Below are 24,738 nucleotides of genomic sequence, written 5' to 3'. Positions count from 1 at the left end.
GAAGGGCATGAAAAGAATTTTCGAGTTTGTTTTCCTGAGGAGGCTCATCACGCATTTTTAGCATCTTGGACAGGATGTTGCTGTGAAGCCCAACTTCAGCCCAGCCCAGAGCCCAGTGCATGCGCCCCCAAGACAGGAGGCCAGGCCTCAGGCCACAGGGGGCTGCAGCGGGACTGCCCAGACCTGGAGACGCGCGTGTTCCACACCTGGGCACCCAGCAGCAGCCAGACGGCGCCTGCCATCACAGGATCGGAAATGAAGGCACCCGGGTGTTCTGGAGGGCCTGGTGGGGCACTGCTCTGCAGGGTGACAGCCTCAGCTATCCGCCTGACCTCCTGGCTGAGCCTGGGCTCACGCTGCATTAACTCTCTGTCAGCTTATTTTTGTCTGTAGAGCTGAAAGCAGCCAGCTCCTCCAGCAGCCCTGGGTTCTGGCGCTGGCCTGTCTACGCCAGTCACCGCCTCACACTCCCCTCTGTGAGATGCCACTTCCCCAGCCAGTTATCGGGGGCAGCAGCACGGGAGAGGAGCCCTAAACTACAGAGCCTGCGCGGTGAGCAGCTCACGGCCACGACTACTGGCCCATCCGAGAGGCCCGCGACACTGAGCAAGGAAAGACCCAACACACATTCAAAGCAAGCACGACCCCGAAAGGTCAAGGTGTTGCTCAAGACGTAATAAATAACTCAAAAGTCTAGAAAAAACACCTTTATTTACAGCCATGGGCATCCCACAGGAGTACACGAAACACATAATGTGCACAACACAAAAAACGAACCTCGGAGTCAAGGCCGCGCCCGCTCAGAGCCCTATCCGCACCACCATCACGGTGACGTTGTCCGCCGAGCCCCGCTGCACCGCCTTGTTGGCCAGCCTGTTGCAGGCGGCTTCGTAGCGGGCGTCCACGGTGAGCTTCCCTTCCCGCCTCTGGATCTTCTCGTCCTACCGGGTAGGAAAGGGGTGCTGGTGAACAGGGGTCCCACGCCCCACCATTCCTGAGATGGTCCCCATGAGGGACAACTGCTCCCAGTCCCCGTGGGGGGGCGGGGAGAAACTGAGTGGTGAGCGCCCTGGATGGAGCTCCCACTCTCCCCTGGGGACACAGGAGGAAGGGGCCTAGGGCTGCACGGGGACACGGGGGGAAGGGGGCCCGGGGCTGCACAGGGACATGGCGGGAAGGGGCCCAGGACTGCACGGGGACACAGGAGGAAGGGGCCTAGGGCTGCACGGGGACACGGGGGGAAGGGGGCCCGGGACTGCACGGGGACACAGGGGGAAGGGGGCCCGGGACTGCACAGGGACACGGGAGGAACGGGGCCCAGGACTTCTCCTCTGAAGCCCAAAGGCAGCCAGAACGATGGGCACCCACCCCATTCTGAGAGCACTCACCTCCAGGCAGGACAAGATGAAGTTCACGGCTTCTTCTGGGGTAAAGACCTTGAAGAGGCCATCACAGGCCAGCAAAATAAACCTACGACATGGAGAGAAACATAAATGGGTTTTATCAGCAAACTTTACAAAATGGCCTGGCAACGGAGGTAACATTTGGCCAACTACTCAAAAGCTAAACATTTTAAAACCAATTTAACATCTACAAGATCAAGGTTAAAGCTACTTAAAAATATTTTGGGTGAGATGGTATTCATCAACACGGAGACTACACTGTTCACCAAAGTTAGGGATTAACCCAATCCCAGTTTCTTAGACAAACTCCAGGAAGGTCACCAAGGAAGATCTATCAGGCGGCACAGTAAATACACGGTAAGTGTTGGTCGCACAGGCCTCAATCCGTGCCCCAAACTGGACAGACACTTGGACTTCAGGGACGTCAAGTGCTCTCTGCCCACGTGAAGGGAAGACAGCCACCCGCTCTCAGTGCTGAAGAGGCCTCCATCCCTTTCAAAGCCCCCCAGGCTTCCCAGGGGAGTCTCTCTGACAGGGATGGAGGGGTGGGACAGTTCCGGCTCTCCCGCTCGTCTCTTTCCTCGTTTCAACACCCAGGTCCTGGTTTTCCACCTCTGGCTGGGCGCTCACTCAGCAAGCATTTGCACGCACGTGGTTTGTGCCTGGGGCCTGGCAGGGCTCCAGTCCGAGCAGTGCCAGCCCCTTCTGCCGAGGTGACAGACCCCGGAGGGGGCTCTGCTCTGCTGCCCAGCAGGGACCACACAGGGCCTGGTCTCATGTGGCAACAAGACTCTCCCGAGGCATCACCCGGGGAGCTGGAGTGGCGGGTGGAAACATGCCCCGAGGGGCCGAGGCAGGCGTGGAGGGTGTGGAAAGGCACCCCCAGCAGCACTGGCCTCCCGGCGCCTTGCTGCCACCTCCGTGCCCACGCCCCTGATGCAGGCCCCTGGACCCCATCCTTCTCCTGCCAGGCACAGGGCCTTATTCTCAAGCAGCTCAGAAACAGAGGTGGACAAGAGGTCTCTTTCTTCAAACTACTTCGGCTCTGCTTAAAAATCTCCCATGATTCTCCCATTATAAGCTAAAACCCAGACTGCTCAGCAGAGAACCCAGGCCTCTGCAACCTGCCCTCAAGTGCCTGCCATGGTTTCCCGATGCCACCCGCCCCCCCCACCCCGTGGCATCAGCCAGCCACACCTGCATCCTGTCCTACTGCACCACCCTGGTGTCTGTCCCCCACGGGAAAGCCCTGCTTTCTGCAACACGCATGTCTCCCTCCGGCCACGGCCAAAGGCTCCCGGGGCACCCGCACCCCTAAGACATATGGGACTGGACACACTTGTTCATGCGTGGTCAGGCTGGACCCACGAGAGCAGAATGGGATTTTATTTATCCCTGCACCTGCAGAGCCCAGCACGGTGCCTAAGACACGGCTGGCTGCTTGCCACCCCAGGTTCAGTACGCGAACTGGAAGAAGTCAGCAGAGAAACAAGGGAGGTGGCCGCCCCGTGCCCCGCGAGAGCCTACCTGTCGTTGGGGGTCAGCTGACAGCGTCTGATGTCTGGCACCGAAGTGACCCCGCAGCGCTTGTACTGCCCGTCCCCGATGGAGCGGGACACCTCCAGCACACCCAGGACACGCCCATCCCTGCAGCGAGAGGAGGCACATCAGACTCCACCTGAGACCAGGCTCCCAGGGCCCAGACTCTGAGCTCAAAAGCAGAGGAGTGGGACAGGGTGAAAGAGGCGACCTGCGGCATCCACGCCCCTCAGCCGCCAATGACACAGCGCTGCAGCACTGCGCGTAGCCTTCCTGACCCGGGTCATTACCGGCCCGCTGCCCCGCACACCGGTGGCACCAGCGCCCCCTCAAGCTGGCTCGTGGGCGCGCCGGGCCTAACTCACTCGTCAGCCCAAAGCCCAGAGTCAAGCCTGACTGGGTACAGACCTGGCTTCATCTGTTTTACCTTAAAGCCACCATGGGCTTCCCTGATAGCTCAGTTGGTAAAGAATCCGCCTGCAATGCAGGAGACCCCGGTTTGATTTGAGAAGGGATAGGCTACCCACTCCAGTATTCCTGGGCTTCCCTGGTGGCTCAGCTGGTGAAAAATCCGCCTGCAATACGGGAGACCTGGGTTCGATCCCTGGGTTGGGAAGACCCCCTGGAGAAGGGAAAGGCTCCCCACTCCACTGTTCTGGCCTGGAGAATCCCAGTCTGTACAGTCCACGGGGGTGCCAGGAGTCGGACACGACTGAGAGACTTCTACTTTCTTTCACTTTCAAGCCACCAGGGTTACAAACGGCTGGGATAGGGGGATATTTTGCATTTCACTCTAGGTTTGGAAAATACCTGAAAGTGACTACCCTCTGCTTCAGAAGCAAGTGTCTTTACCTTGGGTATGAACATGGTCTAATGACTTAAATACAGACAGGACTCTGGACAGAATCAGGAGAGGGAAAGGTGACTGCAGGGCCTAGGACAGCCGGTCCTGTCATCAGGGAGAGCAGCCCCATGCCTGCCACTCCCAAGGACAATGCTGGTGGCCACCTGCTCTGCCACTCAGGCAGCTACCATGCCCGAGCACCCAGGCTCTCAGGTGTGAGCCCAGAGGAGACGCCACACTCGACAAGGGGGGCAGAGAGCTCAGCCAACCGCAGAGCTGTGCGCAAAGGTGCCACGTCACCACGGGGCTCCCAACGGGGAACACGCCCTGGAAGCTGAGCCGCCCGCCCACCAGGGCTGGGGCCGCTCTCTGAGTCAGGATCCCGCCTGGCTCCTGGCCCTTCGCTGGCCCTCAGTCACCCTCCCGGTCGGTGGTCACAGCCAAACCACCAGCAGCAAAGACTTGTGCTGGTATCTGTGAGCAGCTGAACAATCTTCCCAGGTACGAACAGCAGAACAAAAAGCGAGAGGGAGCACAGGGCGCTGGCGCCGAGCTGAGGGGGAAGAGATGCATGGGGGACCCTCAGCCCTTAGCGCGCCAGAGGCAGCAGCTCGGAGCCGGCGGACCAGAGAGTGCATCTTCAGGACCGAGGGCCGGGGCGCCTGGCGCGGCCTCCTCCCGAGTCACAGACCCAGCTTGTTTCAACAAGACTGCGTGTGCGCAGAAGCAGGACCGAAGACCCAGGTACCACCAGGACAACTCAGAGTCCACTCACGCTTCGGAAGCCGACCCAGTGGGCTGCTGCCGCTCTGCCTGCCCTCGGCACAACAGGCTGCATGGGGTGTGTGTGGTGCGGGCACCAGCCGGCTGCAGAGGCCCGGGCGGACGCAGGCTGTACGTCACAGGAGCACAGCCACACCACCTGCCCTCTGTGCCCAGCGAGTCTAATATGACTGCTCCTGGCAAGGGCTGCCCAGAACCAGCCACGTGGGTCACGGACTGCGCCCACCCAAAGCCTCAACAGCCCCTCCACACACAGCCAGCTTCCCCCACGAAGCACAAGACGCTGTGTGCTCTGCTCGGCCTCTCCCTGGCAATCCGCGAGAATCCAGTCTTCTCCCACCGTGCTGGGCAGGGAGTGGGTTTTGAAGTCCCAGCCCCCGAGCCAGCCTGCCTTCCCCGGGGACCTGCCGCCCACAGGCCTGGCCTCCTACCCTCCAGCACCTGCGGCCTGTGCCCCACGCAGCGTCCTTCCCGCCTCCCTTCCATCCACCCGTCAGGCAGACATCGGCTGTCCCACTGGTGCAGAGTCTGTCACCAGAATCTCCTGACCGCAGTGCCTTCTGCTGGTGTTTTGATCTGGTTTTCCCTTCACAGCGGGGGAGGGGCACAGAGACCAACACCCTGGCTACCAGGACAAGCGGAACCCTGCTCTGCCTGCAGCTCCTCTGGCCCAGGGACACAGTGGTCTTAACGGGCTCGCGAAGCTGAGGCTGGGAGGTGGAAGCTCCATCTTCCTCTGACCGTCCCAGGATGGCAGATGCCAAGGCCTGGAGTTTCAGCAGGATGGGTGCGACAGGGCAGGACTGCATGTGACTCCAGAACTGTCTCCCTGTCATCGGAGACCGTATCAGACACGCAGCGAGGAGGCGCTACAGGTGTAAGCTTCCCTTCCTCGTACAATAAACATCAAGCTGTCTTCACCTTCTCTGAGGAATTCTCCTGAAGCAGCGTGAGGCACTGCACCCAGTCCACGAGCTTCAGCGTAACGAAGGAGGAAAGTAAAGCGCATACACGGAGACACGCTGGGAAGGCCAGCAGACGAGGGGGAGAGAACAAGGCGCGAAAGCAAGTCTCCGCTCTGGGTTAGAGGGCTAACCATGTGAATGTGGGTCTCCTTCCCTTTTAAAATCATGGTAAAGTGTGTAACTTCCTATCGGTCATCTTCACTTCCGCTTCTAAGCAAGCAGCTGAGTGCCATACCAGGACTCTGTGACCACTACCCGCCCCCCCCGCCCCCCCCAGGTCCTGCCTTCCGTCCCGACAAGGACGCTGGCCGCTCGGGCACTTAATCAAGCAGTGCCTGCTCTTCTGCGTCTGGCTCACTCCACTTGGCAAGCTGTCCTCACGGGTGGTCCATGGGACAGGATTCCCTGCCTATCGAGGCTGCACAGCGCTTGCATTTCATGGAGGGCCCATGTTTTGTCTCCTCATCTAGCGGTAGACGCTTGGGTTGCTCCTGCCTTGTGGCCACCGTGGAAAATGATGCTGGGCACACGGGCACGCGGGCACGCGCGTATCGGTTCAAATCCACTGCTTTGAATTCCGGGGCGCACAGACCCAGGACTGGACCTGCTGGCTCACGTGGCAGGTCTATGCATTTTTATTTTCATTCTCTATTAAAGTACTGGTTTACCATGTTGTGATGGTAGATCTATCTTTAATTTGTAAGGAGCTGCCATGCTGTGCTCCACAATGGCTGTCAACAGTGGGCTCCTATCTCACCACGTAAGTGCTTCATAATAGGGGGTAAAAGCCCTGAAGTTGAAAACAAAATGAAGCTAGTGATCATGATAACCCGAGTGTCACAAAACCACAGGGAAAACAATTCTTCCACGTTTACACACAATACTCGGTACATCCTCAGTGAGACACAGACTACAGCTGAGAGCACCGCAAGGAACTCACATTCAGTAACAGTGACGCTGCTGATGCTACAAGTTTCAAAAAGCTATTCTGGCAAATAAATATGCAACGTTATTAGGAACCAAGATTTTCAGGATAAAAGGAGACACTACAGCTACTGAGTCAAAGAAGTTAAGAGAAAGCCCTATAACGCCCGATGAACGCTCAGTCTGAATGAGAAGGAGCCATCCAGACTCAGGCTACAGAGGTGTGTCTGTGTCCTGGTTCTGTCCTGGAACGGGTGTGAACTGATGCCACTGCAGGCGACCCCAGCAGCCCCAGCACGCGGAGCTGTTTAGAGCCCAGCAGACGTGCGGAAGGTGCTCCCTCCCGCTGGCCACCGAGGGCACGCGAGCAGCAAGAACACCCTGCCTCTATGGCCAGAGTCAGTGCCCTGGATACAGAAACCCACCTGCAGGGGCTCCTGGAGCGAAGACGGGAGCCACTAGTTTCCACAACCGTGGGTGTCCCCTCTCTGCAAATGGTGACGGAAGATGCAACACATACCTTGCTTTCAGGGAAAGACTGGTTCACCCCCTGTGGATGAAGGAAAGCCTTTCCTAACCAGATGCCTGCTACCACATGCAGAGGGAGCTGGAAGTCGATGGTCCTCTTTGCCGGCCCTGTGAAGTAGCTGATTCATGCAAGGTCACTGAGGGGCGCTAAAACTGTCAGCTGAAAGGCTGACTGGCAACAGTCACAGGTGCCCAAGTGGACCTCCCCAGACTACCAGCAGGCTACACACAGAGACAAGTCCTCTAACCTGGAGCCGTCTGCTGCCGCACGGTGGCCAGCATGCAGCACGCGTCTCCAGCAGTGATCGCACTCGGCTACTGACGTGGGGGCAGGCAGAAGTGCCTGGCATCCCCATCAGATCCCTTTACTGAAAACGTGTAACCTGGATCTAAAGCAGCCTGCGGACCTAAATTCTGCTTTATAAGACATAACATACAGGCACCTTAAACGGTGCTGGCGACCCTATACAAGGGTGGACTAGGGACACGATCCAAGCCAAAGCAGAGATGATTCTTCACGGAAATACGCAAGTCCAATGCTGACAAGACCCTGGTTTCCAACACAGACACTCTGGGGACAACTGGGGAAATGAGGGTACAGACGGAATGTTAAGATAACCTAATACAAACTAAAGAATGGTTATTTTCTTAGATGTTATGTCTGCAACTAACTTTTAAATAGTTCAGCCACGCACACACACATATAAACAGACAAAGCAAATACAGCAAAATGATAACTACTGAATCTAGGTAGTAGATATTTAAATGCTTACTATTTTAAAATTTTTTTCTGCATGTTTGAAAATCTTAATAATGAAAGTGAGAGGGCATGGACGAAAAGAAAGCGCATGCCAGCCCCAGCCTCAGGCAGGAGATGGGCCACAGCCCAGCCCTTAGCTCGGGAACAAGTCACCCCTCCTGTCTCTGAGCACCCCCACTGTCTTCTTCAAATCGAGAGGTGCACCCTAAGTCCACACAGTCCTTAATAAACGGGGACTGGGAACCAGGAAGTAAATGCAATACAGCTGATCTCATTTTCAGCCATAGAAATGCTACTGTCAAATCTTCTCAAGGAGCTCAGACAAATGCAGAATTTTAAAGTTCTAAGAAAGGACGGAAAAGGCGATGCCACTGACCCTGACGCTGAGGTCACGCTCTTGGGCATGAGCTCCCACAAGCAGCCACGGAGGCCCAGGCACGGCACTGGCCGAGGTCAGACCCCAGTCTATAATTCTCTCTTGGCCCACGCACACAGCCACAACCCAGACCAAAATCACCTTTTACTAACCCTGGAGTTTTTTAACCAACCCCAAGAATTCTGACTCCTCTCCAGAGACCTCCCTGCACCACCGGCCAGAAATAGCCTGGAGCGACAACAAAAACTGCCCCGAGTAAACAACAGAAGAGGAAAGACACTTCCAAGGATGAGCAGCTGCCATCTCACACTGGCACCTCACTTCTCCCTTATCTCCAACAGCCAACGAAATCTTAAATGGCTCAAACCTAAGGTGAACCAGAAAACACCCCTGGTGACATTCCTAGTGCCGCGTCCTTAGCCCTGCTTAACTAGAGCTGGCACTGTCTTCAAAGATGTAAAGACAGATCAAACAACTGCGGCCGACTGAGCCAGGCAAGAGCGGCCCTGGGCCTGAGAAGCTGCTCCCGGAAGCCCAGGGGTGACCAGCTCACGCTACTGTCTCACACTTCAGGTTTTCTCTCTGGAGAAACTGCCCAAAGTGTAGCTTATCCAGTTGTGACAAATAATAGATTTTAGGAAAGTTCCTAGGACCACAGAAAATGCTGGAAACGGTAAGCTTGAATTTGAGACAGGAATCCTTTTGGAGATGTAGGGAAGCACGTTTCTTGCACACATTGTTTGCTCCCACTTGGACATACGTGAAATCCTATGACACGTGTTCACCAAGTTAGACCTAAAACAGTCTCATCATGCTGAAGACTGTACAAGGCAGAAGGCCCTACCCGCGGAGGCCTCTTGGCTCACTCCACGGTGCCCCCCCTCCTGGAGCCCCTGCCACCCTCTGGTTACCTGACGTTCCCTCCGGCCTTCTGTATTCTCATTCGCTCTTCATACTGGGTTGGATTATGCTCCTTGCTGAGGCTTAAAGCTGCGTGTTTTTGACTCTCCTCGTTGTAACGACAAAGGATTGCCTGGGAAGACGAGAGTGCAACAGGTGTGAAACTGAACAAGCCCAGTGCCGAACGCTGACAGGGGAAGAGCAAGGTTAACAACTGACTTTCAGATTCAGCCTCCTGCTGACAAACTTGAATTCAGAGGGTCCAGTGTCAGAAGAATCAAGTGGCAAAGTGGTGTCACACACACACACAAACACTAAGGGAGAGAAGAGCTGGGTGACCACAGCCCCCTGCTCCCCTCACCAGGCCATCATCTTCCCACCTGTGACGTGACAGGGAGGTCCCTAAAAAGTACCAAGGCCCCTTCAGGCGCTACTGTTCCCCGAGCCTACACTGGCCCATTTGGTGGCTGATCAGGTACATGGCTGCGTGCTCCCGTCACCGTGTTTACTGTGTGGCACTTCCGCACAAACCTCTTACTCTGCAGAGGGGGAAGCCTGAGGCCCAGAGGATAAGCGTCATGCTTGGAGTCACAGAACAGGGCCAGGACTGAGACTGGGTCTGACTCCAACGTCTCTCTTTTGGCTAATGCATACACATGCTATTTTTAAGTCCTCTGGTCTAAACGCCCGTGCACAAGAGGCAGTCCCACCAGAGAGATCCACTAGAGGGTCACCCCAACGCAGACCCCACTGGGGCAGGGCTTTCATCTGGGACGCTCACGGCTCCCAGTGCCCCGAATCCCAAGTCACCCTAAAAGCACCAGGGTGGGGAGCAGCGATGTCCAGGTCTGAAGATGCTTGACGACCGGGAAGGTCACTCTGTCCAGAGGCTGCCGCACAAGCACGGAGGCTGGCTGGCAAGCGAGCGGCAGGGAGGGGCCGTCCGCTCCTGGCCAGGGAGACAGCAGGGACTGCAGAGGCCCCAAGGAGCCCTCCCTCCAGGTCTGTCAGCCCCCACAGCCGGGACGCGATGCAGGCCGTCATCAGTGGGAAGCAGCTGGGTTTCCTCCCTCAGCCCTGAGTCCTAGGCTCAGCGGACATTCATCCCATCACCAAGCACTCTTCTAGTCACAGCTTTTGAGTTATTTTGAAATTACATAATTTGGAGAGGCAGGGGTTACTACTTTTCATTCATTACTACTGAGGTCAAAGAAATGAAGACAAAGAGTTGTTTAAATAGAAGTAGTTTTACTTGAGGGCCAATTAAATTCCAACTCACAGCTCTGTACCTGTCGGACAGACAGGGTGTAAGTCTTCCCAGAACAGCCTCCAGTTTGGCAGCCATTCCCTGACCCAGAACTTTTAACTCTGCCACAGAGCCCTTGGAGCAGCCCCCCAAGGATGAAGCTTCAACCCCGCCGTCGTGGCTGTAACCATATTCAACAGTGCTGCCTACAGTTCGTCCCCCTCGGACGCGCTGCTGTCTCAGTGGGCGGCACCACAGCCACATACCCGACTGTCCCCAAGGTTGGCGATGTAGAGAGTGTTGTCTACGGCCAGGACACACGTGGCGGTGGACCCATCTTTCCAGGCAGGTTTCCTAGAAGGGGGAAACACATCAGAGACAGTCACCATCAACATGCTAGCACTCTGAGACTGAATTTCCAGAGCTGAAAGGGAAGTGTCATACTTTTAAAATGGACGGTTCCTTTGATACGTGTTTTTTTAAATTCAGATTTCATTAAGCTGTAAGCGCTTACTTGGTGCTAGATTTTTTCAGACAACGAGCGTTGGCATTACACTGTATCGGAAGGCCTGAGATGCGTCTAGGACACCACACCCCCGCCCCCACTCATAGGCCTCCACACGGCCACACTTACTGGCTCGAGGCTTGCCTAAGGAACTCCTCATCGGTGTGCTTGAAGGTGTCCAGAAGGCACCTTTTCACGGTCTTCTCTACGCTGATCCCATCTCCTGTGGCGGCAGGCAGGAAAGAAAGCGAGGCCTTAGGGAAGGAGACGGCCCTCCCGCCACCGCCACCCTGGGTTATGGCCAAGAACAAGCGGTGCTTCCTGCACTGTACGTGGGGGCCTGAGTACCCTCCCAAGTGCAGAGGCAAGAGGCGCCGTCGCCCAGACACCGCCAGCGCCACGCCCGCCGCACAGCCCCTGCTCCCCTCGGCACAGCCTCCTCTAAGCCGGGCTCTTCCCGTCATCCAGGATTCTTCACTAAAGCCAGTGATGTCTCCCTCAGCAGCGCAAAGAGCCAACCCCGAGGTGAACGCCACCCGACTGAGCTCTGAGCCTCACCTTTAGGAAATTTCCTGATTAAGTTCTGATGCAGATTCTGTGCAGCGAATTTTGAGGCTCGAATTCCTCCATGTCCATCAAAAACAGCAAAGTATGAAACCCGGGTGCTGGAATGATGAACCAAGAGTCAGCAAGATCCTCAGGCAAAGATTACTCCTCTCCATTAAAGCTTTTAACTCGAGCAGCAAGCAGTAACAGTACCCAAGATAATACTGAAGGAACATCCATGACATTTTAAAATTAAAACCTCACACTTGCTTCAAAAATCAAGATCTGTTAACTCTGATTTTTCACTAATATTCAGAACACTTTTCTATTTAGAACAGATTTAGGTTTCTACTTACAGCAGATTTAGTTTTAAACACTAACACACAGACAAATTACTGACAGTCAAAGACACCTGTAAGAGAACAGGCAGTTTCAGAACGCCCGCTCAAACTCTGATACCGAATTCTTAAAGCCTATTCTACCACTCCTATTGCTATTCCCCTTTCAAGTTTGCCAGAAAACTCACACACACAGATAAACAGCATTAAAAAACCGCTTTAAGAAGGAAAGAACAAATATGCTTGTGTGAAATGACATTTACTCTGCAGAGCTGCTCTTTTCCTCAATGTTTCTAGAATCCCTTCTCAATGTGGGACATCATGAGCCATGAGACAATAAACTTATTTTGCTGGGTGTACTCTCGAGGCCCATCCATGTTGGTACAAACAGCAAAGTTTATTTTTCAATGGCTGACTGATATTCTATTATATGTGTATATATATATTTCAATATATAATATTACACATAATGTGATATATATATATATATATACACCTCTCATGTGGTTTATAACTCAGAATCTTACAGTGTGGCATCTACTAGTTATGGCTTGGTGTCCCCAAACTAAATCTGTTCCCAAAAGACAAGCCTCCTGAGGCTTCTCCAAAGCCCCTTTCCAGGCTCTAAAAGCAACTCCAAGCACACTCCTGCTCTTGGGGACAAGGGCTCTTCCTCCAGACCTTTCCCTTCACTGTCACTTTATGCCACTGCAAGGAAAACTCCACGTCTGCCTTCTGCTGTTTTGGTCTCCTTCTGGGCCCTCGCTACCGCACCAGCATCAGAATGGACTTCTACGCCACCCGGGCTGCCGGAGCAGGACACTCACATGAGAGTGGAGGGGGGCTGGCACTCCGCGGTGATGTCATTCAGGATGACATGGGCGTCCTGCATCTCCTCCCGCTCGCCCTTCCGCTCAGCCACGTAGCCTTTCAGGCCGAAGATCACCGAAGAGGCTACGGAAGAGAACGAAAAGCCAATACAAAACTGCGCCCTCCTCTCCAGACGCCCTAGTCCCAGAGCAAGTGAGAGGGAGCTGCGGCTGTTCTACCCAGCAGTGTCCGAGAGCTGCCCTGCCAGGCATCTCCCAGGTGGCAAGTCTGCTACAGAAAGCAGACCACTGCTGAATGGGTGGCCTCTGCAAGGCTGAGCAGCGGAGAGGAGACAGCAGGCGACAGCAAGTCAGAGCAGAACGGCTCTTCCAAAGAGAGCGCCTGGTCAAAGCACCAGAGCAAGGAGCGTGCCATCACCCCACAGAAGTGAGACAGGACCAGGGCAAGGAGCTCTTTGCAAATCTCGCCTGTCAGTAACTTCATGAAGACAGAAAAATCTCTAGTTTAGAGAAACGTAAGTAAGTAGTTTACCCCAAGTGCCCTGTTTGATACATTGGAAATATGTGTTTCCAGGCTTTAGGCTGGAAGACTGAACAACAAATGGAAAGATCAGCTGCTTTTGCTTTAACTGAGGCAGGAGAAGGAAAAAGGAGCCCACTGGAGGTGTAGGAATCTCTCTTTAAGGGCTGGTCTGAGCTCAGTTTCTGACACTGAGAGCCACGTCAGTGCTTGACGCCCTTCGTGAAGGGCGCCCGCGGGCAAGCACAGCGCTCTGCAGGCTCCAGGCAGTGGCCAGCCACACTGAAGCCTGCATCTTCACGCCCTCCGCGGGAGCCTGCGGCCTCTGCTGGAGACCACTGGCCGCATGCAACCAAGTGGCTTGACGGCCGCAGCCAGTGAAAAGCCACAGCTTTCTATCCAGCTGACACTCCTCACTTACTCCTCCCGCACTGTGACACGCTACAAAGCGGACGACAAATTTCAATTGCTCTTTCCAGCCTCAGGTCATCTCTTGGGGCGCTGCCTGCAAGCTCCTCACAGAATTCCAACTGCTAATCAACAGGCGGAGGTCAAGGACATGTAGTCAGAGAGAGCCTGGGGGCCCACACGCTAACCAAGGCCGAGTAGACCTGTCTCTAACCCCTGAAGGACCAAGGCAGGTTTCCTACCTGACCGAAGGTGAGTAAGAGATGGAGCGCATGGAGGGCAAGGAGTGAGGAAGCACGCGTGAACTCGGAAATCCATGTGCAAACAGGGAACCCTATCCACTTCTCAAACACAGACACAGAAAGGAAGTGTTATCATTGGAAAGCTAAGCTTGTTTTTGCTCTGGGTTGTCTCACAATATGAAGTCTAATACATTTGTTTTCAAACTGTCTGAAAACCTTTACAAACTTTCTTTTCCACAAGCTCTTCACTGCCATTCTTCTCTTCATCAGAGGCTTTTCTCTTTGATCCTTTCCCTTCATTCTTTACCTCCTGGGATATCGAAGTGTCAAGAGAGCCTGGAAATATAAAGTAAAAACCAGACAGAAACACAGCTATAGACGTTAAAGTCCCGAGCAGACCTGGCTCCCTCCCAGCCCTCGGAGACGAAAGGACATTCGAGCGAGGCCTGGCAGAGAGGGAGGCTCAGTGGTCATAGCCATGCCTCTGAGGGGTGGGGCAGTGCCCTGGGTGCCCACAAATAAAACCCAGGCCCTGCTCAGATGGCCTCGAGAGGTTATGTGAGAGGCTTCTCAGTGGTAAAAGACACACATTCATACTTTGAGGCTATGGCACACACATCACATGGTATTTTATATCCACAAGCTCTTACGTATACATTTGCCAAAACCTACGAAGTGAAACATCCTGAACCAGCCCAGAAACACTAACAAAGGCTTAAGCTGAGACCAATATCAGGCTATAAGAACCATCTGTATCCTGAAAGGCAGAACAGCACTGCTAAAGCCATTCCCGCTTGCAAAGGGGTGGGTGTCTATTCAAAGCTGAGCTCAGGGCACCTGCAGTGAGCGCGCACTGCGGAACAGAGTCTAGTTTTAAGCCTCAGTTCTGCCATTGGCAAGGGGTGTGCCCTTAAGGCAAGTCACTCAACCTGCAGGCCTCAGCTTCTTCACCACAACAGGGAGGAAACTGTCCTCTCAGAAGGCTGTTTAAAACTGATGGGGAAAACTTATGGAAAGCTTTCATCACAGTCCCTGGTCCATCAAGTGTCCCATGAATGGCCCTAGTATTCTCTCCACGTAGGTATAAAAGCATACAACCATTTATTATTCATTCAACTACTCTTTGCCAAACCTTTCTGAGTACTGAGGGGAAAAAGGAAACATTCTTGCCCTCAAGAATAATCAGTTACTTGCAAAGGACAGATTTCTGGAACAATGTAACACACACATCCTACCCCACAGGGTAAGCCAAATTAACTGGGACAATGTCATGGATCTCTCAATGGTCTCTCCATTAGCCTCCTGCCACTTACTGTTTGTGTTCCAGTTTTCCAAATGTGTATGAAAAAAAGTCCTCCTTTCTTTTAAATTGGAAAACAGAGAAATTTTTTAAACTGTTATTGCCTTCAAAGTAAATTACACTGTAATCGGAGAATGTGGTCTACACACGGTATTGATTCTGTACTAGGACTTACTTCATGGCCTAGAATGAAGTCAACTTTTGTAAATGGCTCTTGCCTGCTTGAGAAGAGTAAGTCTTCTCAAGAAATCCTAAATATTGGATACAAGATTGGATTTTACATCCAAAAAAAAAAAAAAGCTGTTAATAATGGTGTTGGAAGTCCTCTAAGTTACTATTAGTTTATTGCCTTTTGCCCTAAGGATAACGAAGACATAACTATCCTGAACCCTCCTTAAACTAAATCTGTTCAGAGCCCTAGTTGCACACGTTTAACTTTCATTATAACTGAGAGCACTGTCTTTATTAGGAAGGTTTTAGGGTAAACTGTATGAGAATGCTGTAATATTTTTGTATGGACACATAGCCTGAGAATCTGAGAATTCTTGTGAAAGATGACTGTGATACTTTTTCTAAATACAGAAATGTGTGTGTGCTAAGTCACTTCAGTCATGTCTGACTCTTTGCAATTCTAGGGACTGTAGCTGGCCAGGCTCCTCTGTCCATGGGGTTCTCCAGGCAAGAATACTGGAGTGGGTTGCTGTGCTCTCCTCCAGGGGATCTTCCCAACCCAGGGATTGAACCCGCGTCTCGTACATCTCCTGTATTGGCAGGGTTCTTTACCACTTATTAGTGCCACCTGGGAAGCCCAAATATAGGAAAGATACTAACTTAATCCATACTTGGTTAGACTAATTCCAATGACTTAGTAGTAACTAATTAATAATACAGAAAAATATACTTGAAAAGCAGCAAGTGTTCTCTCTGACAACATAAGGAAGGTCATTCCACACTAGAAGATACTCACATATGAAAGGACAGCCTGCATCCTCCCTGCCCCCCACTATCGCCCTGCCCCACCCCCTCTGGGGGAGTTCCATGTGAGAAGTCCTCAGACGGAATAACAGACTCGTCATGTATGACAACCTAGAGGAATCTGCTCTGTTTTCCCCTTCTGTTCAATTGGGACGTAAAAGGAAAAGTTAAACATTTACAGGAACAAGTACAGCCAGGGTTAATAGGCTTGACAAAAATGAAATAAACAAAAGGAATGTTGAGGACAAACATAAAAGCACTGACTGGAAATTAATTAACTAAGGTCTTAAACTTCAAGAATTCAAATTCCTGCACGCCGTCTATACCAGTCAGTAAAGCAGTGTCATTCCAACTTCATTTAAAGATCACAATTCTTTCCACGTTGTAAGTGGCATAAAACAGAAGACTAACTTATCAGAGATACTGAAAATATCTTTTCAGTGTGAAATGTGGAAAGTGCTTCACATATCCAGATGCTTTTCCGCTGGATACATCTGGATCTGCCAGGAACATAACAAGGCAAAACTACAATGACAGACTCAGATTTTTTTTTTTTTTTAAAGAACATTAATAACAAAGGTCAAAGTAAATGACTGAATTCTTAAAATTCCAAGCAGTAGAAAATAATCACCAAAAAGTGATGCAGTATTTATGTATATTTTTGCTTCCCAACTGAGGGTATCTATTGAGTTTAGTTTGTTTGTTTATTCATTTTGGCGGGAACCTAGTTCCCCGGTCAGGGATCAAACCTGGACCCCAGCAGAGAATGCACTGAGTCCTAACCATTAGGGTGCCAGGGAATTCCTGCTATCTATTAGTTTTAATAAACTTTATGTAGTATTATGATTCGTCATCCTAAGGCTTTTTACAGCTATAAGTAAACACACTTTATGTAAAACATCATATATTATTTCCATCGGCACACTGGACTAGCTTCCCTACCACTTACCTGGATCGCCACTGCTGGCTGGCGGGAGATCGTCAAAAAGCAAAGGTCCCCCAGAGCCTGAAACACAGCAGAACACCGAGTGAGCCCACAAAGCCGGGGCGGGGGCGCACATTTCCGAGTCCATCCCACCAGGATGCCCACACAGGCCATAGCTCTCGCGCCAATCCAGTGCAGCTCATGCTGTGCACGCAGCGTCCCGAACCTCCTTTAAGTCTCATCACTTCAAAGGAGATGGAAAACCTGCCTTAGAGTTCAGTCTTATTCCACTAGTAAAACAGACGCTCCGATGAACCAGAGAACACTGCTCAACATCTTCGCGCGGTTCCTCAGGGCTAGCAACTAGTGGGTTTTTCTGCCTTACCTGAAGCCATGGATTCAAAACTTAAGACAGTCCAACACCTAAAACATCTGTGTGTTGAAAACGGGGGAAAGGGAGAAAGACTGAGACAACTACCATCCCAGGATGACACGTCGACACACACCTGGGAGAGCCTGGAGACTGTGCCTGAGTCAGTACTGCTGGCCGGAGGGAGACGGTCAAAGGGCAGAGGTGCTTTCTGAGCTTCTTTCCCTAGAACATGGAACACCTGCTTAGAGAGCACGTGGACACCGGCCAGGTGGGGCTGGGCAGGGGGGCAGGGGGTCTTCTGCGATAAGGCAGCTAGTGAATTCAGATCTTCTCCTCTCTACTGGACTGAGTAACTGTTTCCAAAAATACTTTCTCAAAGTCATTTAATATGGACATTTGTTTCCAACAGTTACAGTCAATATACAAGCAATAAAGGACAATCCAACAGGAATTTTAGGGGCTACTGAGTGTTTTGAGGAAAACAAGTATTTTTCTTGCTAATTTCAGTATTGAAAGGAACACATTTTAAAAAACCTTTCTTTAAGAGTGAATCCTGAGAAGAAAAAACTGATTCTAGAGCAAAACAATAATTCTATCTCAGAACCTCAATAAAGGGACTCTTCAAAGATCTACCGATCTTAAAAAATCCTATTTCAATAACATTCTGAACCAATTACCAAGTAGAATCTTAAACACACAAGCAGAGAGATGGTGAGAGGCCCGAATCTGTCTTAACCTGGTGTCTCCAGCACAGAGCCCAATTCAATAAATATCTATGAAGAAAATGAGGAATTTTAGATACTCCAAGATAAACTCAGGAAAAAGCTAAGAAATCTTCTATTTAAAAACCTAAAGATTTACCTAACAAAAGTACGTCTTAATGTTTTATACTCAATTATCCCTTTCCACATAAAATTTAATCATTATTCCTTCTCCAGCTTTCCTCAAAATTTCTACTTAAGTTATGAAATATAGGAACCAGCCCACAGGAATGTGGGGGAAACAACGGGCTAAAGATGAAGATGTGGGTGTCCACGTCCTCTGAGACTGAACACACTGATCTCGTTCCTCAGAGCTCAAACACAGAGATGCACCCATTTAAAAACCAACTCAACATGTGTGCCCCGAAAGTTTCATCCATCTTGTCTTTCTGCCTAGAAATGAGCTGGGTATCAACTCTACTTTTTTACAAACTAAAAATTTTAAGTAAAATTTATAAACTCCAAGGAAAGAAATTTCTTCAGGAGTCTTTAGGTCAGAAGTACATTAAATACCTGGTAAATTCCTAATTTAACAAAAAGTAACTCTTTTGCTTTATACCCGTAACACAAACAGGGAATGGCTATTTCATTAAATTACCGTTTTCTCCCTTAGGATTATCATAAAGACAGTAAGTAATTACAAGCAGTCTCACTTTCCTCACAAGTGGCACACTCTATGGGGAGTAACCCAGAACCAGCATCAGGACACTGAAGGCATTTAGGATGACCGCTCACTCACTGCTATTCCTCCCCCAAGAATCACTGACACTTCAGCAGGCCACTTCCAGGGGAAGTCTAGGCATCAACATAGCCATTTCAACAGACTCCAAACTGAACAGGATGAGCCAGAACAGTCGCACTATATTCAGCGGGGTCAGAGCACCAGGCATCTTGGGACAGAGGGACATTGCAGAGAGGAGGCCGACCTGAAGAGCAACCAACCCTTCCACTTATGCAGGGCCACATTTTAATTTCTGAATTAAACTACCTCTCTATATCAGGTCTTTCCAAATGCAGTGTCCACGGCAGGGAGGCAGGGGGAGTCCTCTTTTACCCAGGTAATACATTTTCGGTCCTGGCAAGCATTCCTCATAAGAGGGTTTCCAGCTCAGCACTAGCCTGGCCGCTCTCCTTTGCTGAATTAGTAGAGTGCCTCAAACCTACTACCAGCCCCAGAGAACAGCCTCTCTTCCCCTGGTGAACAGAGTGAACCTCAACTGCTCTCTGTCACTCTAGAATATTCTGAGTGGTACTGCAATTAAACACAGTGAGATCATCTCAGAGTTTTGTTGGCCACAACTGAGAATGGCTTATGCAAATGATACTAAACATTCACTGCCTGCCAAGAACTACTCTAGTGCTCTACATATTTTCATGGATTGAATACTTACAATAATCTTATGAAGTGGGTACTATTATTATGGTTACTTACTGATAAGGAAACTGATGCACTTGCTTAAGTAACTGTCCAAGAGAAGAGCCAGTGAGCAGCGGAGGTTGAAACGCAGGCAACCTGCTTTCCCAGCACATGCTCTTGGTGAGATGTTATATACTGCCTCCTCGCTGTTACTGGAACTTCACAAGGATCATTTAACCTTTATACAACCCCCCAAAGATAATCCTAAGGCTATAAGATCTCTGGAGTACCTTTCCACATCATCATAAGGATCAAAGTTAGAACAGTTTGCATCTTTAAAAACAATCTGTACATCACAGATGCTATAAAGGGAACTTCCAGTTAGCCAGAACCTTACATTCTGTGCTGGATAAATAGTAATTCAGAGTATCTGGGGCTGCAATCATTGGCCCATGTGTGACCTTGACCTTAACTTTAGAAGTAGTCCCTGAGTTCTAAATACAAGAACTTTCATAAAGAAACAAACAGGACAGAAAACAGGTTTTTCATGACAGTTCATCTCATCTAGATTTTTTTTTTTTTTTTAGTTATTTACATTCTGAAGCTAAGTCTACTGAAAGTTACATATCATGCTGACAAAAATACTCTTGGGCTGATCATATTCAGGTTAGCAAAAAATAGCTACTTATAGCAACAGAAAGCTTAAATATTTTGCCTAAATTGCTTTTTGTACCTGAAATTTCTTTTTAACTATAAATGCGATACAGTTGACCCGTGGATACAAAGGGCCACCCGTGGATACAAAGGGCCAACTATACCACACCATTTTATATAAGTGACTTAAGCATCCTCGGATCTTGGGATCTGAAGAGGACTCCAGACCTGATCCCCCGCAGAGAGTGACGGACAGCTGTGTATGTTTTCCAAATACCACGGATGTATTAGAAAAAGGCCCACTTCCCCACCTATCCCCACCAGAATAACACCTTAGTGTATACTTTCCATTTCCCTTTATGCTCATTTATTGAACCATATTTGTTTATTTTAATTTTTAAAAGGGAGACGTACACTATACACAATGATGCTGCTGCTAGGTCACTTTAGTCGTGTCCGACTCTTTGCGACCCCATGGACTGTAGCCCGCCAGGCTCCTCTGTCCATGGGGTTCTCCAGGCAGGAATATTAGAGTGGGTTGCCATTTCCTCCTCCAGGGGATCATCTCAACCCGGGGATCGTCTCAACCCGGGGATCGAACCTGTGTTTCCTGCGGCTCCTGCACTGCGGGAGATTCTTTACCATGAGCCACTGCCGCCACTATACACGACACCCTACATGTATCATTGTTCATGCACGCTGGGTCTAAGGATTCTTTCCCGCAGTCGCCCCTATCCTACAACATACAGGAAGCACTGCCACTCACTTGCCCGGGCCCTTCACTGATGGGCATGCGGGGTGATTCTGGTTTATTACATGATAATGCCATAATGAACAGCCCAAGACTTATAACCTCATTTTATCTGCCAGACTGCTGGTCAGAAAGCAAACAAAGAAATTTGACAAATGACAAAATGTGTTCCCAAAAAAGCTGGGGTAACTTTCACTCTCAACACACTTTATGAAAATGTCCATTTCTCTAAATGCTCATTATCGCGCCAATTTTCAAATCTGCCGAGTGAGAAACACGGCACACCCCTGGCCTGCTGCTCCTTCCCAGTGACCGGGGAAGCTGAGCACCAGTTCCCATCAATCGGCGCCTGCATCTCTTCTGTAAACTGTCAGGATACATCCTTTGGCCATCTTTCTAACGGGCCACCTCTTTTTCCTGTTAATTTGTCTGAGCTTTTCCCTTACCAGGGTAGTAACCTTTAGTAATGGTACCGCAACTATTTTCTCTCAGTTTGTCTTTTGCCTTTGTGCTACTTTGACTGCAAAAACTTTTTATTTTTACATAGCTAAATCCATTTTAATTTTTTAATGACTTTTTTCTTACTAACCCTGAGGTTTTACAATTAGTTCAAGTTTTTTCTAATACCTTAGCCTTTATTTTATATTTAGCTCTCCAATTTCAGAAAAAGAAATATTTTGAGGATGCCTTGCAAATCAAGTATTTTAGTCAACAGCAGACCATCAGTTTTCAAGCGTACTGGTGTAGTGAAAGAACCACCCTATAAAACTGAAACCAGATTACTACACAAATGACTTTAAACCAAGACACCTTTAACTTGTTCAGACTACCAAATATAAGCTGTCAACCTTCAAAGACATCAATCAGCACTTTAATGACTATGATATTGCAAAGAGTCCGACATGACTTAGAGACTGAACAACAAGCAAAGAAATTCCATTTCCATCTGATGTGAACAAATACACGTCCTCTTTAAATAAGTATGTATACTGTACTTTAGAAACGATTTCACTCAGCAAGCAAAACCTGTTAAGGGTTGGGATGAAAACCTTTACTTCAGCACAAAATCTGAAAACATTTACTGTATTCTTTCCATATTTCTCTTCAGATCACAAAAAGTAAGAGGTTTGGTATCGGAACATTAGACGTGATGTTCAAAGCAAAAATCAAAGCACTAAGTAAAATACACTTGACATGATCAGAGGAGTGGATATTTCTTCCCTTTGGACACTTGGCGTTTTCACAGAATCCATTTAAGAGGGCACTTCCCCCTCTTTGGAACAGCTGTGAAAGTTAACTCATAGAGTAACCTCTACAGAGCACCAGCATCTGTCAGCACTGAGCACAGAGCCTCTGCTCCCCACACACAGCACTCTCTCTAACCTGTGGGTAACAGTAGGCGGCAACACCGATTTTTCAGATGCAGGAACAGCCACAGAAGACAGTAAGAGCAGAATTAGGATCTGAAACCAGTCTGAGTACATGCCCCAAACAGCTCTTCCAGGGTCTGTGAAAATGACTAGGTCTTTTATTGCTCCTGCGTTAGCTCAGAAACCTGGGACACCTGCACCTCCTTTGAGGGCTATGACGGTGGCAATCTAGCCTCCGCTCTCCATCTACTTCAAGAAGCCAACTTTATTTTCCTCTCATTCACTCTGGATTCAATGTTATCAACAATTTTTCAGAAACAAAAAGTATGACATTTGAGTTAAATTTTCAAAAATCAAAGTACTTTTACAAAACCGTGAAATCAGTTTCTGTTCTTGTTCAAATGAATTTTTTTTTAACCTGTTAAGTTTGATCTTACTGGTTTTAACTAAATGCCTGTCAAGATAACTTTGGGTTCTGACTTTGTACTCACTTTAGTACTTATCCCGGTCAGCATTCTGTCATCAGCGAACTCAGAAAGCATGCCTTCTTTGCTTTTAACGCTCGTACAGAAAACACACTCAGCCAAGGAGAACCTGTGGCAGGGCCAGCACACTCCTCACAGGCAGGAGGCAGGTCACTGATCCCCTCTTCAGGGAACCGCGGTTTAAACAGCACGCAGCACCTCTGCCACCCTGCCGTCTCAGCCAGGGCCGGACATGTCCTGCCAGGGACCAACTTAAAGACTCCGCAAGTTTTGTATCTTTCAGGGGTCCCTTCCGCCTGAGTGGACCCAAATTAATTTCAGGTAGAAAGTGATGGCGATTAAAGAAAATGACAGGCTTACAGGTGCATCTGCAAAGGCAAACTCTGACCCGAATATATTCAGACAGAAGTTATCCTCCACCAACAGAGTCAAAAAGCCTGCATACACAAGCCAGCGTTTTCGCCCACAACGAGAACAATCTAGAAAAGAAATCTAGGAAACAATCTGCAAAATGACATGTTCTGCCGGGAAACAGTGCCGTTACTGTGACTAACGGCCTCCTAAGACTGGCGTGGCGTCCACATGTGACATGACAGAATCCAGGCCCTACGGAGGGCAGAACAACTCCTTCTTGGGAGCCGTCTTCCTGGATCCGAGTCGCAAGTCGCGACTCCTCCACGTTGGATGCGCAGGCAAACCCGAGAGCCAAACGTTCCCCAAGGAGCACACTGTTCCCTCGCCTAGAATCTCTGCAAATTACAAGTCTATCCATCTTGGGAGGCCCGAGTCCAGCACCACCTCCGACCCAACTCTCCGTGCACGGACCACAAACATCCCTTTCCCGGGACATTCAGCATTTCCCAGTCATTAACTTTGGCCCTATTCGATGTCAACCACTCGCATTCAGAATTCGGCTTCTCTGAAAGGAAGCAAACGCTGGGTGTCAGTCACCTTCGTATGCCCCTAAGACAACAGCAGTTGCCGAACCAGGGTCTCCAGACCCGCTCCCGGGCTGTCCAACAAAATCAGCTGCGGATTTCGTAATACAGAGGCCGGGCCCCACCTTCCGGGCTTGCAAGCTGAGTGGGGCTGAACTGGGCCTGGAATCTTAAAAGTGTTCTGAAGAGTTTCCACGTTTTTTGCCACCGAGTTAGGCTCGGGGGGCGGGGGGGGGGGGATTCCTAAACCACAGCATCCAGCTGAATGTCTTGCACCTGAAAACGTGAATAAGTCTTGCCAAATTCGGCCTGGGCGCGGCTGTAACCCGCCGGACAGAGGACCAGGCCTGGTGGTCCCCGCAGGGCTACCCCGTGGAGCTCCGATCGCCGGCCTCCGGGACACGCACGGCGGCCGAGGTCAGGGGGCAGCCGGGGGTGAGGAGCGGACCGGGCGAATGGTCTTCCCTTTGGGGAGAGGGGACTTCCTGGGGCCCAGAGGGAACAACAAAAACAAAAAAACTACTCCGAGTCACCAGGCAAGATCGGAGGACGCAGAGAGAAAGAATCCTCTCTTCTGGGCCTCAGAATCACGAGCAGCCGAGCCGGGGACCACTTCAGTCGCCGGGGTACACGCGGAACACAAAGCACAGGAAAACGCTGAACCGGGAGCGCGCCCGGGACTACCAGCTCCCCAGGCGGCCGGTCGGGACGCAGGCCGGCGGCGCGGGGCTCCCGTGAGCGAAAGCGGCCGCGCACAAAGGGCGCCGGGGCGCGCGCGGCCTTTCCTCCTGCGCAGCGAACATGGCGGAGGCCCGGCTCCCCGCGCCGGTGCAGGCCGCGCTCGCCCTCCCGCGCGCCCGCCAGCCCTCCTGGCCCTCACCGGCCCGGCGGCCGTCCGCTTACCAGCAGCCGGCCGCGGCGAGCGCTCGGGCTCCGGCAGGTCCCCGAACAGGTCCATGACGGAGGCTGGGCGGCGGCTGCGGCACACGCGCAGCCCGCGACCGGCGGCGGGCTCCACACCCTGCGGCGGCTGCGGGGCGGCGGAGGCGGAGGCTGCGGCGGCCCGGGAGCCGTCAATCACCCGAGGGCGGGCCCGGAACGCCACCAATCGGCGCACGGCGTGGCCCTGCCGCCCCAGAGACCTGCGCGCGGGCGGGGCCGCGCGGGGGCGGGGCGACGGCGCGCAAGCGCA

At 51.0% G+C, this 24,738-nt stretch overlaps 1 protein-coding gene across 2 annotated transcripts; it reads right to left on the bottom strand.

The window, feature by feature from the left end:
• Positions 1-692: 692 nt before the first annotated feature.
• On the bottom strand, positions 693-24,710 carry ILKAP (ILK associated serine/threonine phosphatase). Of its 2 annotated transcripts, XM_069543783.1 has the most exons (12): positions 24,450-24,591; positions 17,387-17,452; positions 16,882-16,938; positions 13,874-13,993; positions 12,485-12,611; positions 11,332-11,438; positions 10,903-10,996; positions 10,535-10,622; positions 9,034-9,155; positions 2,931-3,050; positions 1,389-1,470; positions 693-941 (listed from the first exon to the last, which is right to left on the bottom strand). In XM_069543783.1, exons 1-12 carry the CDS (start codon positions 24,502-24,504, stop codon positions 801-803), a joined length of 1,179 nt encoding a protein of 392 aa, XP_069399884.1. In that variant the 5' UTR covers positions 24,505-24,591; the 3' UTR covers positions 693-800. The 2 variants fall into 2 exon arrangements, with proteins under 2 accessions (XP_069399884.1, XP_069399799.1); XM_069543698.1 differs by lacking the exon at positions 17,387-17,452 and having other exon boundaries at positions 24,450-24,710.
• Positions 24,711-24,738: the final 28 nt, after the last annotated feature.

This window comes from Ovis canadensis, chromosome 1 (assembly GCF_042477335.2).
Source record: "Ovis canadensis isolate MfBH-ARS-UI-01 breed Bighorn chromosome 1, ARS-UI_OviCan_v2, whole genome shotgun sequence".
NCBI lineage: Eukaryota > Metazoa > Chordata > Mammalia > Artiodactyla > Bovidae > Ovis > Ovis canadensis.
The sequence above is the reverse complement of the archived record's forward strand: the minus strand, read 5'-3'. Positions and strand labels throughout refer to the sequence as shown.